The sequence below is a fragment of the Cnephaeus nilssonii genome (assembly GCF_951640355.1).
Source record: "Cnephaeus nilssonii genome assembly, chromosome: 21".
In the NCBI taxonomy this organism is placed as follows: Eukaryota; Metazoa; Chordata; class Mammalia; order Chiroptera; family Vespertilionidae; genus Cnephaeus; species Cnephaeus nilssonii.
This window is the reverse complement of record NC_137092.1, coordinates 7,892,995-7,909,279: the sequence shown is the minus strand read 5'-3', so window position 1 is coordinate 7,909,279 and position 16,285 is coordinate 7,892,995. Positions and strand designations below refer to the sequence as shown.

Below are 16,285 nucleotides of genomic sequence, written 5' to 3'. Positions count from 1 at the left end.
AGTTTTTTTGTTGTTCTTTTTTTACCCCAAGACTTCTATCAGATAAAATAGAAGGGTTATAAATGGGAAGCTCGGAGTGCCAACCTCCCCCCTGCCCCCCAACCCCATACAGGCCAGCCACTCCTCCAAACACACCTCTCTAGCGCCCTGACACAGCAGACCGGAGCCCAGGGCCTGACCAGTTTTCAAGGCTTGAGTGCGACGTGGAGATGCGTCTGCACGGTCCCTCCTCCGTGCTCGCAAGCGGTATCTTTGACGGGAAAACCACGAGGTCATTAGTACCTATTGCAGCATTGTTGCTGGTCCTAGAAGACTGACCCATCTGTCCCTCCGTCGTTTTCTCACCAGTAACTATTGACTCCTTCACTAAACAACTGTGGGCGCCCCTCCCGGCCAAGCGCCAGGTACCAAGCCCTAAAACTGCTAGTTGGAATTCCAGAGCTGCCCCCAAGGAACTCGCCGTGTGCCGGTAAAGACAGACAGATGGGGAAAGCGGGTTTTAGGATGCAGTGCCCTAGGAGCAAGCCAGGGAGGGCAGCCCGCCCTGTCCCTCCTCCCCACCCTGCCCTTCCTTCCCCTGGGGGTTGATGAGCAGCAAATGAGATCACACTGGGAAAGTGCTTTGTAAACAGCCGAGGGTGAGAATGGGGTGTGTGGGGAGGAGGGGAAGGGTTTACGGAGCTGTCCTCCGTGTCTGGAGACCCTGTGCAGGCAGAGGGCCAAGCTGAGCGTTCAGTCCGGCCGTGAGCCTGGGCGAGGCCTCCTGGACCGGACAAAGCCCGAAGCTCTGGGCTCACCCTCCCAGCAGGCGGAGCCCACGCCTCGCTGCCCTGGCCACGCTGCTCTGGGCTCGGCGGTGGCAGGAACCCGGACCTGTGTTCAGTTGCTTGGAACGAAGTGCTTGTGCAGCCCCGCACCGACCCCTGACCTCTTCCCATTGTCCCATTGACGTGACAAAGGCCAGGTCTTCCCTCTATTGAGAAGCCAGAATCCCGTGAATTCCCTTATATAACGAGATCCCTAAGAAGTGTGGGCCCGGTGACGCCGGCCACTGCCATTCTCTGTGCTGAGGCGCCACCTTGAGGCCAGTTGTAGCTCAAACGAAGGTGCGGGGGTATTTTACAATTTGCCTGGCAGGTGGAAACAGAGAGGAAAAGATTATCCAAGAACTAAACGGCAAGGAAATGGCAGAGGACCCCCTAAGAGGACCCCAGAAGTCCTTTCACCACCTCCCCGCTGCGTGCTGATCAGACAGTAAGAGCTGAAATGTCTCAGCTCCTTGGGGGCAGGGTTTCCCCCACGTCCAGGGACCAGAGTGAGAAGGGCACCTTCTCACAAACTGAAAATCGAGACCCAAAGAGCAAACATGCCAAGAAAACCCTCGTTTGCCCTGCCGCTCAGACCCCAACCCATCCGCTCTGTACCCCAAAGTTCAGACGCCCTGGCCAGCTTGGGAAAAGGGGGTTTTCTGTGGATAAGGCCTCCTTTGGGGGAAGAGCTTACAGATTCTGCTTACAGTTCTGGAACTGGCTGCCCTACGCTGAGCATGAACACACATTTTCATGCGCCATTTATTTAGAAATAGCCGGGATGATTCTACAAAGGCATCGAAGGTACGCCGATGATTCAAATCAGCATGGAGCTCTTTTCGCCTGAAGAAAATCCAAGCCAGATGGTAGCAGCGCGTCAAGAAGAATAAGCCAAGCTCCCAAGCTCCCAAACTGAGCAAGGAGGGGTTTTTTTATACATCCTCTTACTTTAGGTTTTTCTGTTCAACCCTTTGCCAGACCAGCAATTTAGCTTCCTCCTCCTAGGCTTATTGAATTGTTACGTGCAACTGGAAAACAAGGTCCATAAAATATCCAAGCTCTCACTGCCCACCCAGCATCCTCACTCACACAGCTGTGTGCAGTGCCCAGGGAGTGACCAGAGGTGACAAGTCTTTGCCTGCAAGCAGCTGCTGGCCCCTCTTCAGACCGATGGCAATTCAGACAAGGGGCTCCCTTTACAGGGAACCCTGAGGAGCCTCGGGAAAACTAGAGTGCTGGTTGGATCTATTAAAAAGCTGCAGCTGGCCTTAGCCGGTTTGGCTCGGTGGATAGAGCGTCAGCCTGCAGACTAAAGGGTTCGATTCCAGTCAAGGTTGCAGGCTCGGTCCCATCTGCAGGAGGCAGCCAACCAATGATTCCCTCTCATCATTGATGTTTCTATCTCTCTCTTCCTCTCCCTTCCTCTCTAAAAATCAATAAAAATATTTTTTTAAAAAGCTACAGCCATTCCTTATGCATGAAGGGCAGTCCACTGACTGGCCATAGGGCCCAGACACGTGAAGTTGCCATTCCCGTTGCCCAACTCCCAAAGGAGTTAGATTTACTGAAACGAAGTGTTTGCTTCTCCCCAGGAGAACCAGCTCCACTGGCGATCGGGACAGGAGCATCGGCATCACTGCCGTCTTGCAGAGGAGGCAGAGTCTAAAGAAACGGAGTAACTGTTCCGTGCGCAAAGCAGCCAGGATTTGGTCTCGGGTTCCGGTTCCGGTTTTCCAACGCCACCATCTCTCTTGGCATGAAGCCAACATGTGAAGTACGGAAAGAATATTCTGAAAAGCAATTCAGTTTGCTGCAACCTTCTGCAAGAATTCTCACACAATCACTAGGACTGCACTGTAATGGTGGAATTTGTGGACCAGGAACAATGCTCACTGGAGGTCAGTTCACACAATACACATTTGGGGAGGCTCAGCACTTCACAAATGGAGAGATTTCCCCTGACTTTGCTTCTTAGCTTCACTCTTTTCCTTCGGGTTCCCTGTAAAACCCCACACAAGTGTTTGGGGGCTCCCTGCCTGGAAAAGCCAGGGCACCTCAGAGCTGGAAGGGCCTCGGCGAGCTTCTGATGACAGTGCAGACACTCTCTTAGCAGAGGACACCAAGAGCATATGGTCAGTGAGTGGCAGCTGGTCAGAATCCCTGTCCCTGACTCAGAGCTGAATTGAAGGCACTTTTCACTTAATCATAGTTTCAGGAGATTGTATCTTGTTTCTAAATAAAGCCCAGCTAGGAACAAAATCTCCAGGGCTACTCCTAAAGTGACTTTGGGAAAACTGCTGACATTCCTGTCTTGAGATGTGCTGAGGAGGGAGGGGAAGGGGGAGGGGAGGGGAGGGCAGGGGACAGCAGGGGAGGAAAAGTGCAAGGCTCTATGCCAAGTGCCCATAACAATAGCCAATAGCAGCCAAAAGTCACCTGGTGCTGAACTGGGCACTACGCTTAGTGCTCTGCAGGCATTAGCGCATCTAATCCTCTCAACAACCATGTAAGGTAGGCATGAGTGTTTCCACTTTACAGATGAGGAGAATGAGGCCCAAAGCTCCTACAGAGCTGGCTTAAGAGGTCCAGGTAGGAGTGGGGCCCAGCGGTTTCAAAGGCAGTGCTCTGACCCACTGCCCTTTAATCCCCGTGCGGTGTGTGCAGGGAGGGCCCAGGGAAACTCAAATTCCATTCTGGCTGAGCACAGGGAACCCTCAGACACCAGCCGGCTGTCCCGGCACAAAACTGCAGCCAGGCAACCTGAAAGGGGGGGGTCCACCACGGAGGACAGGTTGGGGACCTGGGAGTTTAGTTTCTTGAATCTCCTGCCAAAACTCGGGGGGGGGGGGCAGTCAGGAGGAAGGGTAGGAAAGAAGGGCAGCAATAAGGAAGTAAACACTCAGGAGTGTTTAGTGGGGACAAAACAGGTTTGTTTGCTAAGCCAAAGATATTCTAAAAGGCACACCCTGCCTTCTAGAGCTACTGGAAAAATTCTACACATTCTCACATTCTTCCACCTCCCTCGGTAACCATTTCACTAAAAGTCTTGCATCTGCTAGGACTTAAATTAGATGCAAGAAAGGATTTCTGGGCAAAATGAACCAGTCATCCCTGTAAAATGGACTTCCTCTTTTCAAAAGCCTCTTTCTTGGAGGGAGCAAAGTAACACATGAAAGCTGTGCAGAGGAAGGAACATGGACCAGAGACCTTCAACGGGCAGACAGGAGTCTTCACTTCTTACCTCCCTAGGAACCACGGGCTTTTGCTCTCAAGGACCCACGGGAACTGGCACACACTGGGCAGGTGGGGCAGGCGACTACAAAAGGAGAGCGAGCTGGTGCCTATGGAGGAGTGGGGCCCAGGAGGCACAACTCGTGCCAGCAGGATGCTGCCTTCCCCCAAATCTTCCATTTACGGTGAGTCTGCACTTCTCCACAGGTCAGGTTCTCCCCCTGCACTCGCACCTTAGCTGTGAGCGCCGTCTCAGTCAGAACGCATCTGGCTGGCCCCTGAAGCACTCACTCCCCGTTACACGCAAGAGCAGGGCCCGGCAGCAGCAGGAACTCAGTCTGACGAGGATTCTAGTGCTCTGCACTGTTTCTGCCTGGAACAGACCCGAGCACTTGTCTCTGGAGCTTGACCAGAATAAATAATTCAAGCGAGGCTCCATCACGGCCGACCTCAACCACACGCCTATTGTATTTGAGACAGAGGGATTCACATTGGCCTTGATGGAGGATTTTAAAAGGACACAAAATTAGACGGCTTGATCCAAATAACTCAGAATAGCCAGTGATTCCACATGTGGGATTATACTTATTGATTTAAAAACCTGGTTTCTCCTTGGAAGAGAATAAAATAGGAGCTTAAAAGCACTTGCTCCAAACACCTTGCTCCTGTGTTCCCAGATGCACTCACCCTCCAGTCAGTTATGCTGTAGACGCACGTTAGCTTCTTGCTTTCCGGGCAGCGTCTTTCAGTGCGGCGGCCGCCTTTCGTTTCAACTTCTGTGCAGCTGGGGCTGTGCAGTGTCCGAACTGCAAGCACACCAGCAGCGTGTTCATCTCTGCAGTGCTTTTCAGAATAAAAGGCTCTGGCTGGGGCCAGAAGACAGTTATGAGTTGGTCGAAAGAGCATGGGCTTTGGAGCCTCTGACCTTAGGCAAATCACACAGCCTGGGGTGTAAGGAAACTACCAACCTGGCTCGGTTATCAGAGGATTGTATTAGCTTGCTCAGGCTGCCATAACAAAATACCACAGACTGGGGGCTTAGACAACAGGAGGATCCTTTTTCACATTTCTGGATGCTAGAAGTCCAAGATCAATGTCGGCAGGTTTTTCCGAGGCCTCTCTTGCTGGCCTGCAGATGGCCGTCTACTCACTGTCCTCTGTGCAAATGTATGCCTGGGGTCTAAACTCTCTCTTCTTAGTGGGGGCACACAAGTCAAGCCGTAACAAAGACTAAATGACAAAGTAAGGGGAAAGAAGTTGTGCTTAGGAATCATAAAGCATAATGCACCATTTCATACTGTACTTTAGGCAAGAAAAGACCAGGAAATCATAATGTATTTTAGCTTTATTGAAGACATATTACAACAGACAAACAAGTAGACAAACACATGCTTTATAAAATATACATTCTCATGTGTGAGAAAATATAAATAGATACGAGGAAAGGGCCACACTGAACAACTTGGCTTACAACTCTCCTCAGGGACATCTAGTACCAGGGCTGCTCAGACTGACATCCTCTGATGGGGGTGGAGGAAGCATAGGGGGAACATAGAAATAGTCTATGGATCAAGAGGCCACTTCAAGTAGCTAAGAAAAATTCTAAGAGCAGTTGACCACATGATGACCAATTTCTCTTTCAAGACAGTTACAGCTGATAACTATACTCCTTACACCTGTTTTTCACCTTCACCCCACCCATTGGTGAAGATTATTAGGACTGATAAACAATACAACCTTGAGGGAATAGGTCCAAATATTACTCTTCAAAGACACACACACACACACACACACACACACACACACCCTTTAGTACCCATAAAACCTTCAGAGGATGCATGGGCTTTCAGGTGTTGTTTTGATAAGAGCAGCTTGTAATATATCTCTGCATTCAGAACTTGTTATTCTTGCAACAAACAAGGCAGTGTCCAAACCAGAGAGAAAATGAAAGCTAACTGGCGTTGGTTTAGCTTGTACTCCCAACAAAAAAGTTAGAAGGAGCAGGAGGGGGAACATCTGCCAAACTGAACTGGAAAGAGACCATGTGACAGAAAGACGAAACATTCCTGGCGGACTGCCAAAAACCTTAGCTCGGCTGTTTCACAATTACCTGTCATCTGCATCGAGAAGTAAAATAGGAAATGGAAGACGTAGCATAAAACGACAGCAAATTTACCTCTGTAGCTCCATTATCCTCTTGGTATTTCTGTGGATAGTCAAGTGATTAGAAAAGGCCACCACACACTTGAGTGAAATACTGGGTATAAAATTAAACACTACAATTCCAACCCCGTTCTATATGGAGCCACTGATAAGAAGAAATAGGGATCAAAATTAAATAAAGAGTAAAAGGGAGGGATATAATACATTATAGGCTTTAAACTTTTTATTATGGTAGTGCTGTCTATGTTAATTACTAATTATGGATTTCCTCAGAATAAGCCCAGGCTTTCATGTTTTCAGCCTTTAACACAGAATAGGCCAAAACACAAAATTCTTTAGTTTAAGAAAAATTCTTAAGTGCTCTATATTTACTTTATATAAAGGATTCTGAAGGGCAAGGTTTTTCTGGAGATTTCCAATGATAAAATGAAAGTCGTCTTGTCCAGAAATTTCCTCAAAGTTACTAGCAGATGATTTCAGCCTCCGTGTGTACTTTTCCCCCAAAGGCTGATTATTCCAATTGTCAGACAAACCTAACAGGTTAGCAAGTGAGCTTATAAAGTACTAGAGGCCTGATGCACGAAATTCGTGCAAGGGGCTTGGCCCTCGGAGCCCCGGCTTCGTCCGGAAGGTCGTTCGGCTATCGGGTCTATTTAGCATATTACACTTTTATTATCATAGATTACTGGCAAGTGTATTCTGCACCTCCTGTAGCTGTTGCCCCACTAATATGATCCAGGTCCTCTGGAATCAAAAAAGTGAATCTCATCTTTATCTCATATGACAACCCTTTAAGTAATTAAAGACTTTTGTCATATCTCCCTTTTTTTTAGGAAAATGGCTCAGTCTAAGTTGCTTAACATCTTAGTATTTCTTTTACAATCTCCCAATGGGTAATGTGAAGGCAACTGTTTTTAAACATGAAAGTTACCTTACAGAGAAACACACATTTTAAGCGTTCTGAGATGGCACCTGGAGGGAACTGCACGTGGGCTGGATCCACGGAGTACCTTGCATTCTAGGGAAAGCACTTTAGAAGCTGCCGAGGACAGAGAGCCAATGGCTTAGGTGTAGAGCCCGTGCCAGTAAGGATGGAGTTCAAGGAAAAGGTTAGTTCTTCCAGGCAGGCTTGAAGAATCGGTCTGAGGGGTACAAACAAATGAAGAGAATTTATGCATCGCTCCTGAGAGGAAGTGGTAATTGGGTCCTAGCATTTTCGTTTGCCTGGCTCAGCCACATCCCTGGTTAAATTGGCAACAGGCAGACATTACGATGCTGGAAAGAAACACTGCTGAGCCACTAATCTGGGTTACAGTAGAGAGCTAAATGCTGCTTGGTCAAGAACAGATGCAATAATGAGAAGTTTCGGGGATTCCTCCTAAGATTAGAATTTATTAAATTCATTATTTTCTTTAAAGACCAGGGGTAGGTTATTCACATTTAAACAAATTCCTGAGTAGTATTTAGGTAAGTTTTTAGTTATGTAGACAAGCTAGGGATATCTGAGAGTTGACAAGACCCCTGGCCATCAGGAGACAGACACTGTAGAGAATGGCCACTGCCGACACCACGGCAGCACCCAGGTCCACGTTTCCTAGGGCACGGGTCCAGCCTGTTCTGTCCTCACACACGACAGCCGATGCTCACTTGAAGTCTAGCTCTACCTCCACCTTTTTCACCCAAGTCTCTCAGAATATGAGAAAGTACTATCATCATTGGGATAACTCTGAACACAGCAGAAAGGTCACAAACTAGTTACAAATGAGCGGTGGCACACCCTCCAACGCCAGCGCTCAGACCTGCCGTGCCAGAGCGCACTGGTGCTTGTCAAGGCAGCCCAGTGTCCTTGTTTACTGACACTGTTCAGAAGCAGAATATTTCTTCCCAGGAGGGTAGCTTATACCGTTAACTCCTGCTATAGAGGAAATAAGTCTGGCTCAAGTCAGAGTAAGCAGCGTCTTGTTCTCCTTAACAAACATCTCATGAAAGCAGCTTTTTATTAGAGTAGCATAATCCTCCTTGGTTCCTGGAGGGATCACAGGTTCATAGAATGTTACAGCTGGAAAGGGCTTTAGAGCATCAGTAAAGCGCCCTCATTTCATAAATGAGAAAACAGGCTGAGATGTAAAGGGACTGGCCCCTGATTACACAACTAGTAAGTAGCAGAGTGAGGAATGCAATCAGGTCTCTTGATTCTAAGTCAGTACAAATTATACTACAACCTAGTAAGCAGGAAGAGGGATCACAAATTGAAGGGTGGTGGGGGAAAGATATTTAAGTTCAAAGTGAAAATGAAGAAAGGCTGATAGTTTAAAAATGAACAAGAGAAAGGCATGATGGTACGAAACAGCTCAAGAGGTGCTGCTGCCTATGGGAGATTTAGGATTGAAAACAAGCATGAAATTCTAGCAAAAAGCTGAGAAATTATGTGAGTTTAGAACCCTTGAAATGCACAATGACTTAGATATTTTCACTGAAGTGACAGGTTGTGTAGTACATAGCTAGCACTTACGAGATGTAGAGGACAGAGTCTGACCGCCTGCCTGCCTATGTAAGGAAATCTGAAAGCACAAAGAACTTCAGTCCATTCCATTCCATTAGTGTTAAGTCCTTTGTTTACATAAAAAAAATTTTTTTAAAAGCTTTTGCTATCATAAATTCAGAAAAACTTTTTGGCTTAAATAATCACTTGTACAAAACAAGGCCCACTCCAAAGCTTTATAGTGTAAACATTTCCGCATGTCCTTCTACTTCCAAAAGCCTTTTCCCTTCTTAAGATGCACTGTGCATTGGCAGAAGGGACATTATAAAAAAACAAACAGAAAAGAAACAATCTTTGGTTTCCTCATCAACTAAATCCTTTGTTGAAAGAAGGTATTCCCCAAATGAGTTTTCCTTTATTTATGTACATATGGCAATGACAGGACTGCTAGTGTTTTCAAAGAGCCTTTTTACCCTAGACAGGGAATAGTATCTGGCACTTGCGAACAGGTGGCAAATGAGTATCTGTATGAACCTTTAGGTACGAAGTAAGTGGTTAATTACACCAAGACTGTGTTTGTGTGCACCCCATCACTGGGTACTTGCCTCTATACATAGACTTCTTAACAAACACATTTTTAAAACTTTAAACAGTCTTTAAAATCACTAAACCAAGATATACAAAATCTGTCTGTGGTCTGAGAAGCTGCTGTCAACATTATAACTAGATATCATATACAATTTTGGCATATCAAAAATATTTACATTGCAGCCAACACTTATGGTCAATGAATACAAAAAATTATTTATAAATGCACATATATTTACAATGAGATTCCAGGGTGATAGGAATCCCCTCCCCCACAAAGGAAAAAAAAAAAAGATTCACAAGAATACAAAACTCCTTGACCTGGTAACAACTGGTCAAGCCTGGGATACTTGCCAAAGACTTTGAATATCAAAGCCTCACCAATCCGCTCTCAACTATATGCTAAAACCACTGACAAATCCCCGAACACGTCCAAGCAAGGACCAAAGTTATTTTTGTTCTTTGGAAGGCAAAATAGACTCTGTTTTCTCAGAATCATTCTGCGGGTTGAGACAATCAGCATGTTAAGCAGCAATGAGACTCTTCCTAATATGCAATGCTCCCGGGCACATTCCCACAGAGCCCTCAGGAAGCACACCTGTCCTGTACCTTCCTCGGCCCCTCTGCACACTGCTTATTACATGTACCCAGGGCGGCCAGCCATTATCTTTTCTTTGTCAGGTAAAAGCCCAAACAAATGCCTAGCCCGCCTTGGAGTGGTCAAATGTAATTGTAGACAAAGAGTGAAGCAAATGCTGACTTTGGGGTTTCTTCTGAACTCTGAGGTAGTAAATACAAAATTAACGAATTTGGGTCTTTGCCCAGATTTCATCCTAGAATATTTCATGTGCCCTCGCTTCCCTCTTGAATGTTCCGAGTCCTACTAAAATCAAAAGCGTGGTCGTGCAACCTGTGGCAGGGCGTGGGGGAAGCGGAGCAAGCGGCACCACTCTCCGCCAGGCCCTCACGTTGATGGAGCTGTGGTGACTCAGGGGCAGGCTGCTGGGAAAAGGGAGCAGGAGGCAGGCCTAGTTCTCCGCTCATGTTCCACAGAGGCCGCTGCAATGTTTCTGAGAATCAAAGACAAGAATTGTCAGTGGCGAATACAAGTTCAAAATTAATTTCCTAAAACTTAATTTTCTTTTACCCAAATCCTCAAAGAAATAAAGATACCCAGTATTCCTGTATAAGGATGTTGAGATCAAATATATACTTGTCATCTTCTTAGCAACAACTAAAAAAAAAAATAAGACGAAAACTGGAACTATGGTCTTGCAAACCTTTCTACTCAACAAACTTAACCAATTATTTGTTGAATCCATGCGATATGTCTCCTACTTTTGCCTCTTGTTAATGATTCTGCTGCTACAAAACTTGAAAATAAAACTCTTTAGACACATGGAAACAGACTAAGGGACTAATAGTACTCACACTGTAATGGAAGTTGCATGAATCATAATAAAAATAGATTCAAAGAAGCCATTACAGGGTGGGGCAAAAGTAGACTTACAGTTGTGAGAACATGAAACACAGAATTATTCTTGTTTTATTATTTATTAATTATTGTATTACTTTCATTAGGAACAATTGTAAGCCTACTTTTGCCCCACCCTGTATATTTTTAAATAACAATTAAATGCCTATGTTTAAAAAAAACTATCTTAAAAATAAACAATTTCCCTCTAGCTTCTAGCATTCTAATAATTCCAACAATAAGATAACCAAAAGCAGCGATTTTAAATCAGATTATCTGTACTCTGAATTCAAAAGTGTGCATTTCTCATTCTCCTTATTCACTGCAGGGTAAGCCCTCTCCCCAAAGATCATTTACTGAAAGTTATGTTAACTTCATGGGGATGCATTTTGGAAAAAGTTTTTTGAAAAATTCTGGAAACAAATGCTCAGAAATAAAATGTTTCAAAACCCCACCTGAAGAGTGAATGCCAGCAGAGTTTCTCAAGCTTTATATGCATACAAATAAGCTGGGGTCCAGTTAGACTAAAGACTCTGGTTCACTGGTTGGGTGGAACCCACCATCTGCATTTCTAACAAGCTCTTGCTGACATACCACTCTGAGTGGCAAAGAGCTAGAGACCCTAGGCAAGGAATGAGCAATGCACCCACACACTCTCATCTGCTCATTTCCTCGCTTACAGACCAGAGTAACAACTACGATACCCCATTAGGAAAAAGATACACTGCATTTTGGGGTCTATGGGAAAACAGATTTAAAGCTGGTGCATTTCTTTCATGGACACTGAGATTAATTTTAAAGAGACTAATTTTAGGAACAGTATACTTTTCTCTGACCTGTACCCTCTTTAACATCTTTAGAGTTGGTCTCTTAATTAAAACACGAGCACATCTCAAAGGGCCCCATTTACTCCTGCCAGACCGCTCCTGGAAGCACCACCACACACTCTTCCTCTGTAAACTGCAGTGCTCACCCCGCCCTGGTTCCAGTGCTCTGGACCTCAGGCTCACAGGAGGATGACTGACAGCTCATGAAACACCTTTAATGGTCTTGAAAGAGTTTTGTTTTGTTTTGCTTTGTTTTACTGACCAAGTTGTTAGCAAGTGCTCCATCTGCACAACCTAACATGTATTCCCTTTCCTGGGCTATGTGGGTCTGAGGACACTCTCCCAAAACTGCTTTCCCACTTATGGCCCTGATCATCATACCTCATAGAAAAAAGCAAACGCCTGCCAAGTGATGCTGGCATTCAATACTTACCTGATAGTACAGCAACCAAGTAAAACACTTAAACATTTTCTCAGTAAAAACCTTCATCAAATTATGTATCCTTAGCATTTCAGATCTCCATCATTTAAGTAAGATGAAAGTAAAAAAGTAACATCTATGTTAAACTTTTTACAAACTGTTGCTATGTGGCTTCTGAATTTTTAAGAGGTGTGGTCTTGCTCTTTCCACAAAAGCTGTTTTCATCCAAAAGGTGCAGACTTCTCTGTAACTCTAGTCTCTAAAAATCTCTTGCTCTAATTCATACCATGTAATAGTAGCTAATGACTCCATTACACCAACTGGATTGCTGCTTCCTGTCAAACAAGAGTGCTAACTACATGACGGAAAAAAATCAAGTAGGTGAAAGTGAAAACAAAATGAACAAAAAAACACTGTGCCCTTTACCACTGCTCATCTGTGCGGAGGGGAGTTTCTTCTCATTCATCCTCTCGTGGTTGGTGGGAAAGGCAGACATCTCTCTATCTGCTGGTAATACCAGGCTCTCCAGGGTTGGGGCATCTTGGGAAGGATGTGCCAGATATGTCTCTTTGGGCATCTGGACCATGAGGCTCGACAGTGTCTGATCTAGAACATCCTCCTCAGCAATATAGGTGTACGGACAGTATTCTCGCGTCCTGGAGTAGATGTTGGCATTGTCGTAACAATCTGAGCAGATAACCCGGGTTCCAGAGCCACCTAAGGTCAACATGGGATAGAAGCCGAACAGCCTTCAGTTAAGGAACCAGCTTTACCATCATCAGTTTTCTCCAACAGTTGCCATCATTATCATCATAGCTGGCAATTATTCCACACTTACATTATAGACCAGGTGAAGTTCGAAGGTCTTCTGTAAATTAACTATTTAATCCTCACAACATCCCTGTAAGGTCGGTACTATTATTTCCCCCATCTTCCAGATGGAATAACTACAACTCAGAGAAGTTAAGTAATTGGCCCAAGCATACTGCCAGAGTGAGGAGTTGAAATCTGAACTCGGCACTCTGGCTCCAGCTCGTGCTCTTGACTAAGCCATCTTTGTCCAGCCTGGATAAGGTCATGCTCAAATCAAGGGAGCCAAAATAAGGCTGGCACTGTGCTACAAGACATGTTTGGCTTAAGCAAAATGAAGCAGAGAACAAGGAGTTATGATCGCTTCACTTCACAAAAGCCCATATTACTTTCATGAGTCAAGAGGTTAAGCAACACTAGCTGCGGAAAGTGCCCCTGAGAAAGCCAAGAGTCCTGCCCAACAAATATGTGTTTGGCAGAAGTAAAAGTTGAACAGTGAGCTCCCTGGGCTGTTATGTGCTTTGAAAACTGAATGATGAAAAAGAGTGAGGAATAAAGAGCAAGGTACTTAATTCACGATCAAGCAACAAAATGTTAGAACTGGAAGAAATCTAAATAAAATTTTGTTTAACCCAGAAAGCAGTGTTATTTCCCACAAATTTCAGAGTGAAGGCTTTACGTATTTTTTTAAGCTAAAAATACCCCCTTTTTCATGGAGAACCAAAAAATCCAACTTGTCAATTACATAGAGAAGTTGTCAACACCCAGCATAAAAAATCTCTAGAAATGGAATAGACCTTTCATTTGTATAGGACTTGAAGTACTACACAGATTTGTTGAAGGAATCTGCTAAATCCTGAGGAAAGTGGTTTATAAAATACTGTTTATTTTAGCTACGAGGAAATTAACTTGTTCATGGCCACAGAGCTGAAAAGAGGGACTGGAAATCAAACCCGATTCTATCCCTTCATTCACCTTCCTGTGGGAAGGGTGGAATGGGAAGAATAGCTGTGTTGAGAACATGGGTTCAATTAGGGAACATTTCATATTTCTCTGATATATGCTGAAAAACATCATCACCGTTTAAACTTTAGTGACTATATACCTGTCAGCAGGAGAAACAAACCTCCCCTGGACATGGTCTGAAGGATGTTCACACCTGAAATCAGATAAAAGACACCTAAGAGCTTCTCCTTCCCATAACAACACTGGTTTGGGAGATTGTGCTGTGTAGTACTCCCAATCCCTTTAGGATATGTTTCTCCTACCTGTCAGGTAACTTTCTTCTCTGTTTAAGACTTTAGTCAATTTTTATCCTATTTTGCATGGGGCCAAATGTTTTGAGTATCTCTTTAAAAATACTGCTTCAGGTTAAAGGGCAAAACTAGACACTAAAAAATAAACTCAAGCGGGTAGGGCTGCAACGTAAGCATATACAACAAAGAGTCATTACCATCAGTGCCTTTGTGTAAATATCCATTGGCAGGAGGCATGAGCTGCTGATGACTGCCTGCCTCAGAGTTGCTGTAGCCTTCCTGTGGCTCAGACAGAGTTCCTTGGGAAGACAAGTAGCTGGGAATGTCTGCAGGCAGGTTAAGCTCCTCTGCAAAAGAGAAATCTGTATGTAACTCACAAATAAAGTTAGGCAATTTAAGCCAACGCTCAGAAGACCACTTTATAAATGTGTTCCACTTGGATTCTATTGGCCAGGAAAATGTTTTATGTATACCTAGGAACTTAAACTTTCCCCTAAAATCATTTCTCACTAGAATTTCCCCTAAAATCATCTCACTAGACTTCTCAAAGCGTCATTGTAATAGTATTACCAAAAGAAACAAAACCTAAAGTCAGGAATCTTATCTGTAAGATCACAGTCTATGGCTGAAACTCCTCTCACAGAATTTCAGAGTGGGGAGTGTGAAAGACTGATCAGCCATAAGGGCTCCTCTTCCCCACAGAGAAATTCAATGGAAATGAGCTGTAGGCATTAAAAGAAGAAGAGTAAACTTCTAAGGGAGTGTCCACAAATTCTTAAAACTATTTATTGGAGAGGTTCTGTTATAACAAGGAAATTGGATATTTTAACAGAAAAACTCTTCCTTCTACCACATACTAGTGTAAAGTAACAAAATTTCCCAGTCTTTATATTTTACAGTAAATTCTATACTACATTCCTGATTCAAGTACAAGCCAAAGGTGTCAACTGGTGCCACTCACCTGTGTTCGTAATACTATAGTCTTCATTTTTCCTTCTCATGTGGTAAATAACAATGACCCAGATCAAAGAGGTGCCCACAACACAACAGACCACAACGATGATGACAATGCCAACTGTGGTCCAGCCATCGTCTTCATGCCCAATGCTACTCTGGGAAGAGTCACAATTGGGGGATGAGATGACATTTAGGTAAATGTGACCACGTTCTGTTCCAAGAGTGTTAGACATAATGCAGGTGTATTTCCCAGCATCTTCTAGCCCAGCATCTACAATGATGAGAAGCTGGTTGGCTGCAGCAAAGAAGTGCCGTTCTGTCACAAGCAGTGGTCCGTCATCTTTGGTCCAATTGAGGCGAGGGGCAGGACTCCCTCCAGCTATGCACTGTAATACTGCAGTTTCACCTCGGGTTACTGTCTTGTCCTCCAGCGGTCTAATAAATGAGGGCGTCTCTAACAGAGAGATGTATACAAATCATATTAAGCAATTTTATTCCTTAAATCCTATTGGAACAGACTAATGAGGTGAAAATGAAATAGGCAATTTCATATACTCATGGGAGGATTACAAGTTAGTATTTCAGGAAAGCAAAAGTCTCAAAAAATCTAAATCTTATCTCAGTAATTCCACCCTGGACAAGGTAGCCTAAGCTAAGGAATTCAAAAATTTCTACACAAAGGTATTTATTATAAAATTAGTTGTAATTTTTTAAAATAAAGGAAAAAATCTAAAAACCTAGCAGGAAAATTATTAATTACAGTACACAGCCACGTGATATTTTATGAAGACCAATAACAGGGTAACCCTGTGATAATATTAAGTGGAAAAAAGCAGGTATATATAACTACATAAAAATGAGTTAAAAAAAAAAAAGTCCAGAATATGACAAAATCTTTAACTGTTTGAGTGACTTTCCCTCCTTTATTCTAATTTTCTATATAGCTAACATTTTTAAACACAATAAACTTTTTTTTATTATTATACAAGTAAATAACACAAACCAATGAACTTTTAAAAACCTTAACATCTAGGGGAATAGAGAACTAAAATTAGAATTTCCCAGGGAGTTTAAATCCATGAGGAAAAGCATTGTCATTAGAAAAAACAGGCTTGTCAGGAGAAATCTTTAGGGGAAAGACGTTTTACCAGAGCATAAAATTAAAAGGAGCACACTGGATGGAAAACGGGAAATCTAACTAGAGGACAGGTCATTCTGTCTGTATTTAAAAAATTTTTTAAATGACCTGGAGGGAAAACAGGTTAAA

The 16,285-nt window shown here is 44.0% G+C and overlaps 1 protein-coding gene across 5 annotated transcripts in view; it reads right to left on the bottom strand.

Moving 5' to 3' along the window:
- Window positions 1–5,367: 5,367 nt before the first annotated feature.
- The window catches only part of LRIG2 (leucine rich repeats and immunoglobulin like domains 2), a 45,821-nt gene continuing 34,903 nt past the window's right edge, over window positions 5,368–16,285 (bottom strand). For all 5 annotated transcript variants that reach the window (XM_079762164.1, XM_079762166.1, XM_079762168.1 and 2 more), the window contains 4 exons: window positions 15,023–15,472; window positions 14,259–14,408; window positions 12,422–12,712; window positions 5,368–10,343 (listed from right to left, as the gene is read on the bottom strand). In XM_079762164.1, coding sequence (XP_079618290.1) covers window positions 10,117–10,343; window positions 12,422–12,712; window positions 14,259–14,408; window positions 15,023–15,472 — 1,118 coding nt within the window. In that variant the 3' untranslated portion in view covers window positions 5,368–10,116. The remainder of the gene's footprint in view (window positions 10,344–12,421; window positions 12,713–14,258; window positions 14,409–15,022; window positions 15,473–16,285) is intronic.